Source organism: Passer domesticus, chromosome 6 (assembly GCF_036417665.1).
Source record: "Passer domesticus isolate bPasDom1 chromosome 6, bPasDom1.hap1, whole genome shotgun sequence".
In the NCBI taxonomy this organism is placed as follows: Eukaryota; Metazoa; Chordata; class Aves; order Passeriformes; family Passeridae; genus Passer; species Passer domesticus.
The window spans coordinates 30,209,597-30,227,903 of NC_087479.1; the positions used below are offsets into that span (position 1 = coordinate 30,209,597).

Here is an 18,307-nt window from a genome sequence, read left to right on the forward strand (position 1 = left end):
TCTGAAATGCATTTTAAATCCACAGCAACATATTACAATCTCATGAAGGTAACCATGTATTGGGACCACATAAGTAGTATTACCACTATGTCCTGTGAACACTAAAGCTACCAAGACTGACTGAGACAGACAAGTAAAGGATTGCAGAATCTTAAAATACCATATTGAGAATCTTTACTGTACTGTCCAAAATTCAGATCTTCAGTAGAAAGAATATGAGATTAAAGAAAAAGATATTGAGATATTTTTCTCAGGTAATAAATTATAAACATGAATGTCTATTTATATAACAAAAATGCTATAGGGATGCAAACCTTGACCTTCACTTGAATTCATCCTGAATTTGTATATTCCAGTGGCTTATTTTGATTTGCTCTGTTTTTTGAAAATGGAAAAGGCAAATAGAAGGGCAAAAACAACCTTTATCCAAACCTTTTGAAATTATACAGTTTTAGTCACAGGTCTTAAGATAAATTAAACACCTTATGTGGCAGTTGTGAAAGTCTTGATAAGAGTTAATATAGCATCCTAAAGTTTATGAAAATAAGACATTTTGTTTACATCTCATAAAAAACTCAGTCCTTATATCTAAACTTCATATTTTGCAATCAAAGAATTAACTTATTAAACTCTGATATAAATAAAGAAGCATCATCAAAGTATCATTTTACAAATCATCAGCTGGGTTATACTTGGTATGGAAAACAAGAGTACATTTAAAATGTTGGATTATCATAGCCCTAGGACAACCCTGTTATGTGGAGTGCTTTCACTACAGGCAATCTAGCCCAAGACAGTGAAAACTTCTGTCCTAAATCTGTGGCAGTCCCTTTGGCAAAGTCAATCCAGAGCTGCAGATCCTGGAAACCTGCCATCCTGGCTTTGGTAAACCACAACACCTGCAAAACATGACAGGTAAATTCTGTAAAATCTAGATGTGACAGGATACTTTGAGGCTACAATACATTATTGAATCAAACTCTTAACCGTTCTCTGGCTTTTAAATCAAACACCATGGCATGGTGTGTGTTTATGGAACCAAATTCCCTCTTTCCTGCCACAATAATTTATCATCCACCACAATGCCCAGCACACTCTCTGTTCCCTGGCCTAATGTGATTCCTGAACCTTGCCCAGATCCTGACTAGGAAACTGCAGTTTTCTTGGACTAAAACCGTGTCAGGGATCTTGTCTACATTTAAACAGTCTAAATGATTGCTAAATAATGCCCAAACACATGTCCCAGCCTTGTTTAATTGATATGTATGTGGAAGAGTGTAGCCACAGAGACATCGGGGTTTGCAAAGCCGTAAGTCTAAAAGTGCTGCCTTAAGTCAGAGCTCCACAGGTTTCCATGCTTCTTGATATGTGATATCAGGAAATGTGCCAACGGGAAAGTCAAGAGCATCTGGGTAATCTGAGTGCGAAGTGTACCCCAAGAGCTCAGACTTTTGACTCAGAACATCATGGGACAAAAATTGACTTATGGATTACAACCTTGCCTGTGCTACTCACTCCAAGGGGGTCTAAGAGCCCTAGTTTGGCTGTTCTTACTTCCCACCACTTTTTGGCTCCCAGCAGTAGAAATATAAATTCAGTTCACCTGCTGTCAAACATATTAGCTTCTACTCTTTTTTCTTTTTTTAAATCTTTTTTTTGGTCAGAAAAAAATCAAACCAAACAGCCCACAAACAAAACAATAAAGCAGCATTTCCTTACATATTCTGTTGCTAGGTCACATAGGATGAAATATGTTTGTTTCTCCTGATTGAAATTGAATGTGTGAATCATTAATCATGAAAAATAAAACTTTTTCAAAAGACTGATGCAAGTCTGGGAAGCTAGCAAGAACACAGTTTTAAAGCAGGATGTTAATATTATCCAGATGGCCACAACAAGAAATTTGGACCTGTGTCTGGATGTGAAGAATAGATTTATTTAAAGCCAGATCTCTTACAAAGAAAGGGTGCACCTCTGTACAGTGATGGATCCAAACCCCACACCCCCCTCAGTGGAATGGGGAGGAGAAGCAAAAGTGAAGCTTCTCTGTTGAGATAACAGTTAAATAATTGAAATAAAAAACATATAATAACAGTAAAGAGAGATAACATTTAATAAAAACAACTTATTAAGTGATGCACAATGTAAATGCTCACCACCTGCTGACTGATGGCAAATGCTGATTGATTGATTTATTATTCATTCCCATACACAAATTCTTTAAATAAAGAACTTCCATTGAGTATAAAAATTTTCCTAAGGTTTTGAAGGAGATCTCAGCTTTTGGGAAGAAGGTTGGACAGACTGCAGTTCCATGGTACCTGTCAATCAAAGGGGCCAACACCTCTATTTTAGAAACCCTTCAACATTTTCACTGTCCAATTATAACAAGGAACTGAAGCTGTTGTCTGTGAGTGATTTGTGACAAATAACTGAAGTACTGCTGTGTTCTTTGGTTGTGACAATTGTTATTTTTAGGGCTAAAGGAAGGAAGAGAAGGCGTTGCACTTATTTTAAGACAGATTTAGTTTAAACAGTGAAACTGTAGTTATATATGGATAATCCACTTTGCAGGTCTGAATATAGCAAGGTCACATTAACCAGATATTTTTAATTCATGTACTTTAGTATAAAGACCAGAAATTAATGGACAATCCCATTCTTTGAAGAAGGAAGGGGTCATTCAAAGAATGTGTGCATACATGTGCACACACTTTTTTTTACTATGTTCCCAGAATGACCTAGGATTGCAACACAGCCTTGAGAAATTTGAAAAATGTGTGTTTTGTTAGCCAAGATTAATAGACTGTTTTGAGATATTTACACCAAGGTATTGTGACACTTGATGTTGAATCTTCCTCCTTTAGGGATGCTAAAAACCAGGAGGAACAGAGGTGAGTTTGTTTTGTTTTCTTTTTAATTAAGGAGTTCTTTCACATTCATGTATCAGCCCAGCTGATATGATCTGTTACCTGCTGTACTTCTGCCTTTCAAGGAAGAAGATTTTGCAGGAAGAAATATCACATGTTCTAAGGATGACACTTTTTTGATTCCTTTATTCAGGCAAAAAAAATTAGAACCATTACCAGCTTTTGAAGTAAACAAAGATGGGAAAACCAAGCGGTCTCTCTGAAAGCAAATAATTACTATTTTTCCTCACTATACATCATTTGCTCATCTTTGAAAGCAAATCATTCATAGGAACATTATGCAGCTTGATGACAAAATTAATTGGATGGGTGGGTCAAGAAACTCCTATGGAATTTCAACACACCTGACTACAAGGGTGTATTGCATGCATGTGTTTGTAGCTTAAGGCAGGGAAAAATCAGCTCCTTCGAGTAAGAGCTGAATTTAACAGGAATTCCTATTTTGCTTTGGGATAACATCTTTCATTGATTTAATCCCTTCCTGTATGTACTTGTATCATATGAGTTAGTTGTGGTTTTCATTTTACATTCAAGTCTATAGTATGATGAATAGCTATTGTCAGCTTTACTTCACCCTGACCAGTGGTTGCACCAGTGGAGGTAGGCTAGGGTCAAGGAGATGGCCTCAAATAATCTACAATTTTCCTAACCCTATCCCTAGCCCCCTTCCTTAGAGCCTTCCTTTATTTATCTTTTTTTTTTCTTTTTTTTTTTTTTTCTCTTTTAGTGCCCCATCTATCTTGCAGCTTACTGAGGCTGGAACTCTGACTAGAAATGACAGATCACTTCATATGTCACTCTTTATTGTTTGTTGCACTTTTATCACATTTCCAGCATCTTCTTTCAAAATCAGCCCAACTGTGAGGTATATGTTTCTAATTTGTATTACAGAAAGATTCTGCCTCTTTTGTTCATTTGGCTATTTCCCTTTGGTTCAATGGATTATTTACGGTGTAGTGGAATCTAGCACTTCAAGCACTGACTTCCTATGATTTACTACACACAAGTGTTATTACTGTATTAATAAACTTGTAAAGCCTGGCCTTGATAGCATTTGATTGTAGCTGATTTTTTTCTGGAAGTTCTTGCCCAAGAAAGTTACAGCTCTTCTCAAAATAAAAGTAGGGATAAATTCACTGCATATAGCTCGACAATTTTTAATGAGAAACCAGGAATAAAAGCAGAAATATAGCATTAAGCATAGACAGGTAGGAGTGGGAAGGGGAGAGAATATTAATTAAGGAACATGACTTGTTAGAGGAGGTATATACTGGGCATTTGAGACTGGAAATTCAGACGGGTAAGGCTTGGACTTGTTTGGTGAGAAGGTTGGGAGGAAATGAACAAGCTATTTAGCGTGGGCTGGACAGGTATGACAACAGTGCAAAGGGCTGCAGTGGAGGAAAGTCTGAGCACACTTTTTTTTATGAAGCTCAGGGTAAAATTTGCTTTCTAGGCTGCATACACACATCACTGGTTGATATGTAATTTTTGATCCAGCGGTATACCTAGGTCCTTCTCTGCAGGGTTGCTCTCAATCCATTCACCACCAAGCCAGCATTGAAAATGATGACTGCTACAATCCAGGTGCATGACCTTTCACTTGGCCTTGTTGAACTTCAGGAGATTCGTACTGGCTCACTTCTCAAGCCTGTGAAGGTATCTCTTCCCTCAAGTGTGTGTCAGTTAGATGAGCAGTGATGCCTTGTGAGATAAAAAAGGGATTCTTCAACTTCAGACCATTAGAACTCATTAGAAATAGACTTAAAACAGACTTAGTTTAAAGAGCCTACTTGCCATTGTCAGAACTGGGATTTAAAGATGCATCATAAACGTAATAAGCAATAACTTGCATATAGACTGAAAAGATAATATTTTTCTATACATATGTAAACTGTGCCTATGTACTAACCAGTAAGCATCCTTGCCAGGCTCAAACAACCTATGTAAAAATGGTGACTATTAGATGAGAAGCCAAAGGATTACTGGGAAATAAAAGAAAGATAATTGGCTAACACATCCCTGAGGCCTGCATCATAGGCATCACTATTTTATTGGATAAGTAAAATAGCAGACCTTGTTCATTTTGAGTTACCTGACAAAGTAGTTGCAGTTCTAGCTGATAATCACTGCCTTTAAAACTAATGGTTTTGATACTCTCCTGCAGCCAATTGTTACAGAGATTGAAACTGTTAAGCAGCTAGTCACATTTTCTGATTCTGAGGAACTTATTTGCTGCTTTGGCCCAGACATGAGCAAAAACAGGCAAGGAGCTGCTTTAATTTATGCCACTGTCAGACTCTCACGGTCTCTCTACCACTGGAGTTCCTCTCTGCCACAACCTTTCATGCTCTGACTAGGGATTTCCCATGCAAAAATATACATATGTGCAATGCACAGATGGTTTGCATATGCGCAGTAGGCTTAACATAGCTGATTTACTGTGTATGCACGGACCATCTGTGCAGCACATGTGCAGCAGGTCTGATGTGTACTGGACACATTGGACTTACTGTGCATGTGCTACACAGTTAATCTGCACACACACAGTAGCCACAGCTCTGACTGAGTTGCCAGACATCCAGATGGCCAGAGTCCTTAAATCCCTTCCAGAGAAAAAATGAAGATGGAATAAGGATGTTTGGTTTTGTTTGGGTTTTTTCCTGGTGTATAACACAGCTTATCCTTTATTCTCAAATGTAGGAACATATTAAAGTGGATACACCACCTCACCACATTTTAGTCTAAAAAATAATTTTGCCCAGACAGAGAGCAATTCCCTCTGGTTATGCATGTCCAAAAACAAGTATAGTTAAAAAAAAAAAAAAAAAAAAAAAAAAAAAACAAAACAAAACCAGAGCTGTGATAAAGATTCTTCTCTGTAAACTTTTACAGAACAAGCAAATCCAAAACAAGTGAACTACACAGGCTTCTCTTAAAGAGGACTGGCAGCCACTTCAGATTTTCAGACTATAAAAAGCTTTTCAATTTGGAAATATTTAAATTATTCAGGTTAATGCTCAGAAAACTCAGCAACCCAGATCAGTCAAAAGCGACAGTCTCAGGAAGAGTTAGTTGTCTTGGGCCTTGCTTTTTGGGTGGTTGAGATTCAGTGTCTTAGAGTGCACATGCTGTTTGCTTTCCCATCATTAAGACTGTGAGCTAATAACATTGTCACTAATGTTTTTGACAAATTCCCCATCAATAACTCTTCCCTAAAAGAAAGATGCAAACTTAAACATGAAAAGAACTTATTAGACCCACCAGCATTTTGATAATTGCTAAGCATGCTGGCAGTTCCAATATATGGAGAATTTATCTATATTTACTTACTGGAGAGAGGTCTGAAAACACTCTGCATCTGTGGCCAGTATCCAGCTTTTTTTGCATGACCTGACCATGCACACAGAAGTCTGCTCTCTTTCTTCTGCACTCTGGGTAAAGGCCTCTATTGCCTTCATTTGCACACTCAGGCTGTTAGACTCCCAAAACTGGCAGCATAGAGGTGTTCTTCCTAAATATTATCTTCAGCAGAAAATTCTGCTTACAAACACCAGGCCTAAATCACCCTCTCCAGGAAAAAAAAAAAAAAAAAAAAACCACAAAAACAAAAAACCCTTAAATTAAGGGACCACTGAAAAATAAGACATGAAGCAGAAGTCTGAGGTGTTCAAACATGCTTTCATATTATGTGACCCAAAACTACAAGAACATACAGTTTTTAAATAAACAAAAAAATTGCATTGTTTTTTCTCTCATTGCATGTTTCTGCCTTGCAGACACCATCAAGGTCTGCTTGTTGTGTTTTCAAGAGGAAAATATATTAGGTGCCTTACCCATAGGCACCAGGTTGTGAGGAGCACCAAGGCCTTCTCTACTCCATTCTGAACCAGTCCCATCCACACAGACTTTCCCAGCCTAACCCTCACCCTCGTAAGTTTGCCAGCCTGTCTCCAAGAACCCAAAGAAGACAGAATGCCTGAATGATGTCTGATGAGTGCTGAGCAAAGGGGATTACCCTTGAACCTTCTGGCAATAAGAGAAAATAGGAGACGACCTGTCAGAGCAAGCTCTCGTGTGGCACTGGGCCTGGCAGCGCTGTGGTCCCAGGCTCCTGTTCTTGCCATAGGCTTTGTAGTCACCAACATGAATGGAGCCTCAGTGGGTACCTGGAGGTTTCATCACCCATGTGGCCACATCATGGCAGAGTTCAGCACCCTGGGATTCACTTACACAATCACTAAGATGACAGGTAAACCAGGAATAATGAAGGATGGGGCAGGAGCAGAGGGGCAAGCGACAGCACATCTGCTGCTTCCATTTAACAAACTGTAAGTTTAACAAGGCAAGGAGCCGAACATTCCATCACAGACAGCTGCTCTGCAGGTACTCAGCACTACATTCACCCCTGTATCACTGTGAATGGGAAGGATTCAGCTCCAACACTGCACATCTGTGGATGTTCCAATATGAAGGCCGAGGTCACCCTGTGTACCATTTCTCCAGCCTTTCTTCCAGGCGAGACAAGCAGACCTTACTCATGGGGGCACAAAATCTGTCCAGAACAAAATCTGTTCACTGCTGCCTCAGCACTGTTCCCACAGAGCACAGCATCACTGACCTCATCTGTGAATAGAGGTAGGACGAAATTTCTTTTGTAGGTTAAAAAACCAAGTTATAAAATTTTCTTGCACCACAAAGGACTAAATATCCAGTCTATTAACCAAAGGTTCATTTGCCTTTGTCCCTCCCCTGCAACAACAACTTTTAACAAATCTTTTCCTATCCTAACTGTATGTTCTCCTGTAATCTTTCTAACTCACTTCGATCTTCATGTAAGTTTAGTTAAAATACTTCCCATTAACGACAGGCATTTCAAAATGAAGAGAAGAGCACCTGAAGCCCTGACAAGGAAGATGCCTGCTCGGGGTTCGACTGAGAGGAGCCTCAGGCAACCAAGGTCCCCGCGGCCCCTCCTCAGCAGGAAAACAGAAACGGAAAACAAGGTGTAAAACCTCGCGAATTGAGATAACGACGCGTGAAACGGATTCGGCTGGAGGAAATTAGTGTAATTTACTGCTATTTATTCGGATAGTGAGAAAATTAAGCCCCACTACCACCCACCCACCGCTCCCCTTTCGCAGTCGGAGCTGCCTCCCTCGGCTGCCGGCTCTTGCCCGAAGCCGCGCTCAAGAGCGCCTGGGCCCGCTCTGCCCAAGCTCCCGACGCTGCAGCTCCTCGACACACCGTGCTCCAGCCTGGGCCCGCTCTGCCCAAGCTCCCGACGCTGCAGCTCCTCGACACACCGTGCTCCAGCTCGGCACGGCCGCACAAGGCCTACCGGGGCACGCCTATCCGCAGAGGACGCGGCGGGACAGTGTGTCGCGGACCCGGGAATTTGCGTTCCACCTCCCCGCAGACTGGCACAGGCAGCCTTTCCCTCGGGTTAACCAGCACCCGGACGCTGTCGGCGGGAGGTTGGGGCCAGCCGCCGGTCGGTCCGTGCTGCAGCGCTGCCGCGTTCCCTGCGGGGCTCCGCTGGGGCCGGGCATGGGGCTGCCACAGAACAGGCTCAGTCCACCCCAGTGAGGCGGCCCCAGTTTGTCCTCACAAAGACCTACTTCTTCCCCATGCACAGACACACAGCACAGCCCTTTCCAGTCCAATGCTGCCCGAGCACAGGGCTTTTGTCTAATGGGCTGAGTCTGACTGAAGTGCTGGCCGCAGAGCTGGGAGAGGCACCTGCCCTGGAGTGCCTGTAAGAGCTGCCCGCTCCAATTCCCACCCTGTTCCCTAGCAATCAGGCTTTGGCATCACCACTCAGCCAGAGAGCAGAAACAGCCTCCCCAGGGGCACAGTAGAGCCCCATCACTGGCCACAATCAAGTTTGTGGTTGGCTAGGTGCTGGCTAGTCTCTTCCAGGCTGCCTGTCCCACACGAGGGCTGGATGAGGTCACCTTCCAAGGTCCCTTCCCACCTGGGCTGTTGCAGGATCCTATGATGATTCCATTTTCAGACTGGGAATAATGGTTCTTTCTCCTTAGCTCTCAGTGGTCTGGGGACTTGTGTCTGTGGAAATGAGCCCCTGCCTGTGGCAAGAGAGGATGCAGGGCAGATGTGTTTCTGGGCACAGCTTGGGCAGACGCCACCTATGTGCACTGAAAAGGGGGACACTGAGATGGGCTTTGTCCATGAGGCCAGCATGGGCCGTGGGGTGAGAGTGTGCAAGGCAGGGCTGGAAAGCTTTCACAGTGTTTTGCTCTGGCTAGGTGAAATGGTGCTGTTGGAAATGTCAGCCTGGCTCATGCTGTCTCTCCCCTCACCCCCATCCTGCCATGTTTTGACTGAAGCATAGACATGAGACAGTGAAGCCAATGGCCCACACCCACATGCCCAGCTGCAAAGGAAGAACAGAGAAAGATCTCTTCATGTATCTGTCTTTAATCAATATGTGTTTCAGGTATTAAAGAAGCTTTGTACAGAGAATGTCGGACTCCAAAACTGAAGGCAGGATCCCGGACCTTGGTCACTGACAACTGGAAGGTGAAATTGGGATGAGAAGAGGTGAATATGGTGCCTCATTCTCCAGAGTTGTCCTCAAGTGAAGGCTGTACAGTATAACAAATTGGTGGGCTGACTTACCTTTCCCAGGCTGTATTCTGCTGGACCTGGACCTGCTCCCTTCCCAGCAAATTTGGTTTTTAGTCCCATTGAGTACTTGGGAGCCCTGGTTTTGTAGACGTCCAGATCCACCCTATCAAATGCTGCAGGACCTGGTGTCTGCAAGAGAAGCAATGAGGTTGGTGGGTACAAGAGGCAGTGTGAATTCTTCGTGGGTGTCCATGAGCAGTGCGCTGCTTGAGGTGGCTGGCCAGAGGAGCAGTGGGGGAGGTCTGGAGCCTTGGGAATGAGGGCTCCTTGGGAAGAGAGGTAGATTTCCCAGAGGACGAGGGAGATTATTGCCATTAGTGCCAGTGAGCTGTACCGTGCCAAAGCTGCTGGTGTGGAAAAATGAGAGGCTGCAGGTGTCGGTGTTACTGGTAATGGCAGAGCCAGAGGCCCTGTAGCTTCTTGTGCTTTGCTGCAGGTGCAGGGTAATGTGTCTTATGTGGGGATAAAACAGGCATTGGGGCTCTTCTGTCCTGAGCAGTGCAGCTGAGCTTCTGCTGCTGCTGTGAGAGAACAGACAAGCACAGCTCACCTTTGCCACGTCTTGAAAACAGCTCTGGTAATTACTCTTCCCCTTCATGGAGTAGCACGGTTCGGCATGAGTGTACGCTGTGTGGGGTCCCAGAATCCTTGGAAGGGTGTAGGTGCCAGGACCTGGAAATGGAATAGGTAGATGGGATAGGTCAGTCCTGTGGGAAAGGGTGCAATGCCTGGGTGGAAGAGAGTCAGCCTTCCAAGCTGGTTGTGAGGAGCAAGGGTGTCCTGCCCCTCATCCCAATGCCTCTGGCTTTTGTTGCATGGAGTGTGCCTTGGCTGTTTGAAGCCAGAGCTGCCAGTTCTTCTGTGAGATGGGAGAAGTTGATGCTGTGGAACAGGAAAAAGCTTGTTGAGCACACACTGTGTCTTGCTGCCTAGGCTTTTTGCTAGGCCTGTTGAAGAAGCTGCAGATGCTCCCTGGAGGACACACAGGCTGTAAGAGTGTCTGTTTCCCCAAGTTCCATACCTGGTGTTCGGAAACCTTTTAGGTCCTTGGGCCGAGACGCCAGGCTATTCGCTGGTGCGCTATGGTAGACGTGTTTGTTGGCAGGATCCGTGGTGTAGTCACCTGGGACAGAGAAGGAGACATGAAAAGAAGTGAAGCTGGGAACCTAACTGCAAGCCAAAGAGGAGAAGGCAGGAGGAGGTGCTCAGTCTTGCTTCCTGTCTGGAGCTCTCTGAAGCCCATTCAGGGCATGGGCAGAGGGGGCTTTGTGCCCCAGTGGCAAAGGGCAACAGTAAGGCATGCTTGTCTGGCCTGAAAGAAGGGATGCAGAAATGCTACGCACTGGGTCCAGGCGTGACCAAAATCTTGGTCTTTGGACGTGCTGTCACAAGTGCCGATGGAGCCATCTGCTTCCCAGTCTTGGTAATGGATGATTCGATGAAGTATCGAGGACCTGGTGAGCAGGTTGCTTCGGAGGGAGCTTTGGTCCCTCGAAATGAGTATGCAGGGGCTCTGTCTTTGGTGGGATCATGAGCCATATAACCTGGGAAGAAAAGCTTGTGAAAGGACCTGTGCCTGCAATTGTCTAGTAAAAGGAGGTTTCTAAGCAGAAGCAAACACTGTGCTGCGCTGCCCACTGCCACTACCTCCCCGTGATAGTTGGTTTACCTGTTGACCCAGGAAGCCCGTACTTGGGACCTGGGGTGCTGAATTCTGCAAGTATTGGGCCCCGTCGGGGATGAGGTCTCCAGGTGCCTACCCAGGGTCCCTCCATGCTGGTGGCCAAAGAAACTACAGGAAAAACAGGAGAGCTACCAAAGGGCTTCTCTGACACAGCGCTGGTACAGAGCTTTCCTGTAGCCCAGAGCAGGAAGAAAGCAAAACTAGCATCACGAGAGAAAGTGAAGGAAAGTGAAGAGCAACAAGAAGTAGTAGATGGAGGAGAAGGCGGAATGGAGGGAAAACAGCAAGTTAGAAGCAAAGATGCAGCAAAAACTCCTGGTGTGCCCTCAGGCAGTAATTGTTGGCGTAGAAGCGCAGCTCTGGCTTGGCTTGGAGGTATCCTCCTGCGCATCTACAAATGAATTTACTCAGCTGGAGTGTGGTGCTGACAGGGTGAGGTGCAGGGAGGGACACCAGCCCCTCGCTGACATCATAATCCATTGCTAGGTGGATCCCTCATCATTGACATCCATCACCAGGTGACATCCCAAAGGGCCATTCTCACCCAGTGACGAGCAAACCCCGCTGTGATTTTGAGACCCTTAAGCTGTTCATGCTGCAGCACTGCCGTGTGGCCTGCAGGGCTCCTCTGGGGCTGGGCATGGGGCTGCCATGGAACTGGCTCAGTTCAGTGTAGGGCAGTCCCAGTTTGTCCTCACACAGACCTGCTTTTGTTCCCATGTGCCCAGAGACCCAGCACAGCCCTTTCTAGTCCAGTGGTGCTGAGCACAGGGCTTTTTTCACCAGAGTGAAATAAACTTATCCAAAACCAATTTGTTGTGAATAAGGAGACACTTCTGTATTTCAGTGCCAGGAAGAAGGGGGATTACTCCTCCAAATTTGTTCTGATTAGCAAATAAAATGCATCCATTTTATATGCTCTTTGTGCTGTGTTGTTTTCACATAAATTCTTTTACATGGTGTGCATCATATGCCCATTCTTAAGTTTTACCTTTACAATGACTGGTCTCACTAGTTATATAACTACAATAATAATCCTACCCTAAGGCTATCATTAGTCATATCTAGTGAGATCTACTGATTGGAATCCTTGATATTCAAATCAGGCTGGGAAGGGTAAGGGGTTTCCTACGATACTAACTGGTCTTCATGACAATTTCTATAGCGTCTTGAACAAGGCATAGGATTCCTGGTGACTTCTTGGTAATGGTTTCTCTGGCTGAATACTTTAAAAACCTCACTCTTAACATTACTATATCATGTGCTTCATGGTTTTGTAATTGCAATCATAACTAACACTTTTGTTTTTTTTATTATGAAATAAATTGTTTTGCCAGTATATTTTTAGGAGGCTGAGTAGAATGAAGTGCTGGCCAGAGACCTTGGAGAGGTTCCTGCCCTGGAGTGCCTGTAAGAGCTGCCCACCCTGTTCCCTAGCAATCAGGCTTTGGCATCACCACTCAGCCAGAGAGCAGAAACAGCCTCCCCAGGGGCACAGTAGAGCCCCATCACTGGCCACAATCAAGTTTGTGGTTGGCTAGGTGCTGGCTAGTCTCTTCCAGGCTGCCTGTCCCACACGAGGGCTGGATGAGGTCACCTTCCAAGGTCCCTTCCCACCTGGGCTGTTGCAGGATCCTATGATGATTCCATTTTCAGACTGGGAATAATGGTTCTTTCTCCTTAGCTCTCAGTGGTCTGGGGACTTGTGTCTGTGGAAATGAGCCCCTGCCTGTGGCAAGAGAGGATGCAGGGCAGATGTGTTTCTGGGCACAGCTTGGGCAGACGCCACCTATGTGCACTGAAAAGGGGGACACTGAGATGGGCTTTGTCCATGAGGCCAGCATGGGCCGTGGGGTGAGAGTGTGCAAGGCAGGGCTGGAAAGCTTTCACAGTGTTTTGCTCTGGCTAGGTGAAATGGTGCTGTTGGAAATGTCAGCCTGGCTCATGCTGTCTCTCCCCTCACCCCCATCCTGCCATGTTTTGACTGAAGCATAGACATGAGACAGTGAAGCCAATGGCCCACACCCACATGCCCAGCTGCAAAGGAAGAACAGAGAAAGATCTCTTCAGGTATCTGTCTTTAATCAAAATGTGTTGCAGGTATCAAGGCAGCTTTGTAGAGAGAATGTCGGAGTCCAAAAGTGTAAGCAGGATCCCGGGCCTTGGTCAGTGAAACCTGGAAGAGGAAGAGAAGAGGTGAATATGGTGCCTCATTCTCCAGAGTTGTCCTCAAGTGAAGGTTGTGCAGCATAATATATTGGTAGGCTGCCTTACCTTTCCTGTGTTGTAGTCCGCTGGACCTGGAAAACGATCCTTCCCAGCAAATTTGGTTTTTAGTCCCATTGAGTACTTGGGAGCCCTGGTTTTGTAGACATCCAGATCCACCTTGGCAAATGCTGCAGGACCTGGTGTCTGCAAGAGAAGCAATGAGGTTGGTGGGTACAAGAGGCAGTGTGAATTCTTCGTGGGTGTCCATGAGTAGTGTGCTGCTTGAGGTGGCTGGCCAGAGGAGCAGTGGGGGAAGTCTGGAGCCTTGGGAATGAGGGCTCCTTGGGAAGAGAGGTAGATTTCCCAGAGGACGAGGGAGATTATTGCCATTAGTGCCAGTGAGCTGTACCGTGCCAAAGCTGCTGGTGTGGAAAAATGAGAGGCTGCAGGTGTCGGTGTTACTGGTAATGGCAGAGCCAGAGGCCTTGTGGTTTCTTGGGCTTCTGCGCTGAGCAGAGCAGCTGAGCTTCTGCTGCTGCTGTGAGAGAACAGACAAGCACAGCTCACCTTTGCCACGTCTTGAAAACAGCTCTGGTATTTACTCTTCCCCATCATGATGCAGCATGGTTCAGCATGAGTGTATGCTGTGTGTGGTCCCAGAACCCTGGGCAGGGTGTAGGTGCCAGGACCTGGAAATGGAATAGGTAGATGGGATAGGTCAGTCCTGTGGGAAAGGGTGCAATGCCTGGGTGGAAGAGAGTCAGCCTTCCAAGCTGGTTGTGAGGAGCAAGAAGGGTGTCCTGCCCCTCATCCCAATGCCTCTGGCTTTTGTTGCATGGAGTGTGCCTTGGCTGTTTGAAGCCAGAGCTGCCAGTTCTTCTGTGAGATGGGAGAAGTTGATGCTGTGGAACAGGAAAAAGCTTGTTGAGCACACACTGTGTCTTGCTGCCTAGGCTTTTTGCTAGACCTGTTGAAGAAGCTGCAGATGCTCCCTGGAGGACACACAGGCTGTAAGAGTGTTTGTTTCCCCAAGTTCCATACCTGGTGTTCGGAACCTTTTAAAGTCCTTGGGCCGGAACATCATGAGACTCGCGGGTGCAGTATAGTAGATGTGTTTGTTGGCAGGATCTGTGATGTAGTCACCTGGGACAGAGAAGGAGACAAGAAAAGAAGTGAAGCTGGGAACCTAACTGCAAGCCAAAGAGGAGAAGGCAGGAGGAGGTGCTCAGTCTTGCTTTCTGTCTGGAGCCCTCTGAAGCCCATTCAGGGCATGGGCAGAGGGGGCTTTGTGCCCCAGTGGCAAAGGGCAACAGTAAGGCATGCTTGTCTGGCCTGAAAGAAGGGATGCAGAAATGCTACGCACTGGGTCCAGGGGTGACTTCAATCTTGCTCTTGCTACGTCCCTGTATATGTGCTGATGGTGACACATACTTCCCAGTCTTGGTAATGGATGGATGGATGAAGTATCGAGGACCTGGTGAGCAGCTGTCTGTGGAGGGAGCTTTGGTCCCTCGAAATGAATATGCAGGGGCTCTGTCTTTGGTGGGATCATGAGCCATATGACCTGGGAAGAAAAACCTGTGAAAGGATCTGTGCCTGCAACTGTCTAGTGGAAGGAAGTTTCTACGTGGAAGCAAACGCTGTGCTGCGCCTCCCGCTGCCAATACCTCCCCGTGATAGTTGGTTACCTGTTGTCCCAGGGAGCCAGTACTTGGGACCTGGGGTGCTGAATTCTGCAAGTATTGGGCCCCGTCGGGGATGAGGTCTCCAGGTGCCTACCCAGGGTCCCTCCATGCTGGTGGCCAAAGAAACTACAGGAAAAACAGGAGAGCTACCAAAGGGCTTCTCTGACACAGCGCTGGTACAGAGCTTTCCTGTAGCCCAGAGCAGGAAGAAAGCAAAACTAGCATCACGAGAGAAAGTGAAGGAAAGTGAAGAGCAACAAGAAGTAGTAGATGGAGGAAAAGGCGGAATGGAGGGAAAACAGCAAGTTAGAAGCAAAGATGCAGCAAGAGCTCCCTGCTGTGCCCTCAGGCAATGATTGTTTTCCAGGCCAGCAGCAGTGGAGAAGCGCAGCGCTGGCCTGGCTGGGAGGTAGCCTCCTGCGCGTCTACACGCGAACTTGTTCAGCTGGATTGTGGCGCTGACAGGGTGAGGTGCAGGGAGGGACACCAGCCCCTCGCTGACATCATAATCCATTGCTAGGTGGATCCCTCATCATTGACATCCATCACCAGGTGACATCCCAAAGGGTCATTCTCACCCAGTGACGAGCAAACCCCGCTGTGATTTTGAGACCCTTAAGCTGTTCATGCTGCAGCACTGCCGTGTGGCCTGCAGGGCTCCTCTGGGGCTGGGCATGGGGCTGCCATGGAACTGGCTCAGTTCAGTGTGGGGCAGTCCCAGTTTGTCCTCACACAGACCTGCTTTTGTTCCCATGTGCCCAGAGACCCAGCACAGCCCTTTCTAGTCCAGTGCTGTTTAGCACAGAGCATTTGTCTAATGGGTTGTGTCTGACTGAACTGCTTGCTGCAGAGTTGAGAGAGCTGACAGAGGCTTTTGCCTCCAAATGTCTTTGAGAGCTGCCCACTCTAATTCTCACCCCGTGCCCTAGTAACTAGGGTAGAATCCTGTTGACATCACCACTTAGAGATGAAAAAACAACCTCCCCAAAAACTAGAATTAAAGAGGCTTTGTCTCAAAGTTAGTTCTTGTCTTGCTTTGGCCCTTCCATTAACTCTCTGGGGGGAAAGGAGTGAGTAAGCATCTGACGTGGCTTAGCTTCTGTCCAAGCTCAACAACTGAATTCTAATATTATTTAGCAACAATGTAAAAATGCCCTTCTTTGGGGTTGAATAAACGTTGTGAGTTAGCTGTAACTGCCACTTACTCCACCTGCAGTCATTTACAATGGGAGATCCCCTGAAATGAGCTAGGAAGTTGATAGTGTCCAATGCCCAGCTTGTGCTTTGTATCTTCTAATGCTTTTCCAAGGTCTCTGTGCTCTGAGCTTACTATTAGAGGGGAGGGAGAGAGCAAAGCTATCAATAGTATCAATTGTTCTGGCCTCTCCATTTGAAGGCCCCCAGTTTCTGCATCACTCCTCAGATGCTACTGATGTCTTCAAGCAGTTTTTTCCCTTTAATGCCCACTTCTGCAGGTTATTTTGGGAGTTCATGGTCAACAGGATTTTCAATTTTGATGCTTCAGGAACATATGAACACTTTCAAGGTTTCCCTGGGAGGGTTGGACAGAGTTAAGTTTCCTTATTCTGATTTTGCCAGTAGTGTGTGGGTCTCTATGCCTGCACTATGAGTTCTCCCGCTAGGTTTTTCCTTCCCCAGATTTCATGACTCTTTGTCAGTAATACCATTCATTACCCATATTTTGTTTAGTGAACCTTAAAGCTTTTCAGTCTCCAGATTTTTATGGTTTGACACCCATATGGCTTTCCTTCCATTTTGTGCTACATGGGCTGTGGTTAATATAGCATCAGTTAGGAAATACACTCTGAAGCATATGAATTGTGATTTGAATGGAGATGCTGTGAGTGAGGTAAAACAGTGGAGTGGCAAACCAGTTTAGAAGACATAAGAGTCCTTTAACACAAGCTGATTTGTGTAGTGAAGGGCACTTAAACTTCAAAGGCACACACAGATGGAATTTTCTCCCACTGGTCAAGCACTCATGCAGTATAACCAGCAGTTTTCATAACACTTGCAGTCTTTGATACACTAACAAAATGGTATATGAGCTTGTTGTCTTACCGTAGGTGAAGCAGATATTGAGAAGATTGGCAGGAGTTAAAACATTACCAGTGCAGCTGGCTAATCACATTTCTTGTTGGATTATTTAGAAATGCCAGCATTAGTTGATGAGTTCTAGTTCTTCTGTTCTTGGTGGCATTCACCTGAGTCTTCTGCATCTGTTGTTTTTTTTTCTCCTCCTTTCTTCTGTGTCCTGTATCAGTGCAAAGCTATCAAATAAGTTGTGTTTAGATGATGCTTTGGAGCCTACTGATGGCAGCTCCTCCAGGCTTGGGTCATAGTTTTACCTCTGGAGACTTAAAAAAAAAGCCATTCTGGTAAACAGACTTCTTGGGTGATGGTATTTTAACTGTGAAGCCTGATAACAGCTACAGATAAAAGCTTTGCAGTGGGTTGGAGGTGTTAAAGCTGGAGCCCAGTGATAACAGCCCCCCAGAAGCATCCCACAGACGGAGGCATTTACCCTGGAGCATAGTGATAGCAAACCCATGAACCATCCCTTGTGGAGAGCATTCAAAAAATGAAGAGGACAGCCCACAGCCCAAAGGCTGTTTCCCAGAGCTGCCATCAGTAGGCTCCAGAGCCTAGAATGAATGAAAGCTAGAAATTCATTCACATAGTCTGTGAATAGCAATAGGCAATAACTTACAAAACAGGATAATTTACTGGTATTGAAACTGGCAGTGGGTGTAACATATCTGGCACATTTTTAATATACTTAGCATATTTTATTTTAAACTTCTTAAAAGGATATACTGTAACTGATCTGTGTTTAGTGAGAGTATGGAAGAATGTTGCTGGAAGTTGTAGCCTGTATCAACACAAAAGGATGACAGAATAAAAGAAGCCTATTAAACACTTCAGTACTAATTACTGTGTATGATATATTATTCACAAATAACTGGATACCTATACATTTTCACTGTATGTTACAAGGTCTTTGTACAGTGCTCTTTAGGAAGTGACACAGTTGGCTTAATTAAAACAAAAATTAGTATAACAGATTTTTTACCTGTATGTATCAGAGATAATTTCAGTGATGTGGAGAATACCTGCTGTACCCACAG

The 18,307-nt window shown here is 45.3% G+C and overlaps 2 protein-coding genes and 2 long non-coding RNA genes across 5 annotated transcripts; 1 reads left to right on the forward strand and 3 right to left on the reverse strand.

The window, feature by feature from the left end:
* Positions 1-2,269: 2,269 nt before the first annotated feature.
* Positions 2,270-8,030, reverse strand: LOC135302986 (uncharacterized). 2 transcript variants are annotated; one of them, XR_010364526.1, is made up of 4 exons: positions 7,827-8,030; positions 6,264-6,501; positions 4,439-4,634; positions 2,270-2,321 (listed from the first exon to the last, which is right to left on the reverse strand). It is a non-coding gene; the product is annotated as an uncharacterized LOC135302986 (long non-coding RNA). The 2 variants fall into 2 exon arrangements; XR_010364525.1 differs by lacking the exon at positions 2,270-2,321 and having other exon boundaries at positions 3,665-4,634.
* A 756-nt stretch (positions 8,031-8,786) lies between these two features.
* On the forward strand, positions 8,787-12,077 carry LOC135302987 (uncharacterized). The gene is made up of 2 exons (XR_010364527.1): positions 8,787-8,895; positions 9,391-12,077. It is a non-coding gene; the product is annotated as an uncharacterized LOC135302987 (long non-coding RNA).
* LOC135302985 (ciliary microtubule associated protein 1A-like) lies at positions 9,356-11,656 on the reverse strand. The gene is made up of 6 exons (XM_064424107.1): positions 11,251-11,656; positions 10,925-11,125; positions 10,603-10,704; positions 10,132-10,253; positions 9,573-9,710; positions 9,356-9,466 (listed from the first exon to the last, which is right to left on the reverse strand). The coding sequence occupies exons 1-6, from the start codon at positions 11,654-11,656 to the stop codon at positions 9,371-9,373; spliced, it is 1,065 nt and encodes a 354-aa protein (XP_064280177.1). The 3' UTR covers positions 9,356-9,370.
* A 1,253-nt stretch (positions 12,078-13,330) lies between the features above and the next one.
* LOC135302984 (ciliary microtubule associated protein 1A-like) lies at positions 13,331-15,687 on the reverse strand. Its single transcript, XM_064424106.1, has 6 exons — positions 15,162-15,687; positions 14,837-15,037; positions 14,515-14,616; positions 14,041-14,162; positions 13,540-13,677; positions 13,331-13,441 (listed from the first exon to the last, which is right to left on the reverse strand). Exons 1-6 carry the CDS (start codon positions 15,670-15,672, stop codon positions 13,346-13,348), a joined length of 1,170 nt encoding a protein of 389 aa, XP_064280176.1. The 5' UTR covers positions 15,673-15,687; the 3' UTR covers positions 13,331-13,345.
* Positions 15,688-18,307: the final 2,620 nt, after the last annotated feature.

What these genes read in the sequence shown, in the direction of transcription:
- LOC135302985 (XM_064424107.1), bottom strand. Translation starts at nt 11,656, where the DNA reads ATGCGCAGGAGGATACCTCCAAGCCAAGCCAGAGCTGCGCTTCTACGC. An exon ending in TTTGGTCACGCCTGGACCCA is followed by an intron (nt 10,705 to 10,924) that starts GTGCGTAGCATT and finishes TCTCTGTCCCAG; the next exon opens with GTGACTACACCACGGATCCT. An exon ending in AAAAGGTTTCCGAACACCAG is followed by an intron (nt 10,254 to 10,602) that starts GTATGGAACTTG and finishes TTCCATTTCCAG; the next exon opens with GTCCTGGCACCTACACCCTT.
- LOC135302984 (XM_064424106.1), bottom strand. Translation starts at nt 15,672, where the DNA reads ATGGATTATGATGTCAGCGAGGGGCTGGTGTCCCTCCCTGCACCTCAC. An exon ending in TGAAGTCACCCCTGGACCCA is followed by an intron (nt 14,617 to 14,836) that starts GTGCGTAGCATT and finishes TCTCTGTCCCAG; the next exon opens with GTGACTACATCACAGATCCT. An exon ending in GTTTTCAAGACGTGGCAAAG is followed by an intron (nt 13,678 to 14,040) that starts GTGAGCTGTGCT and finishes CTTCTCTTGCAG; the next exon opens with ACACCAGGTCCTGCAGCATT.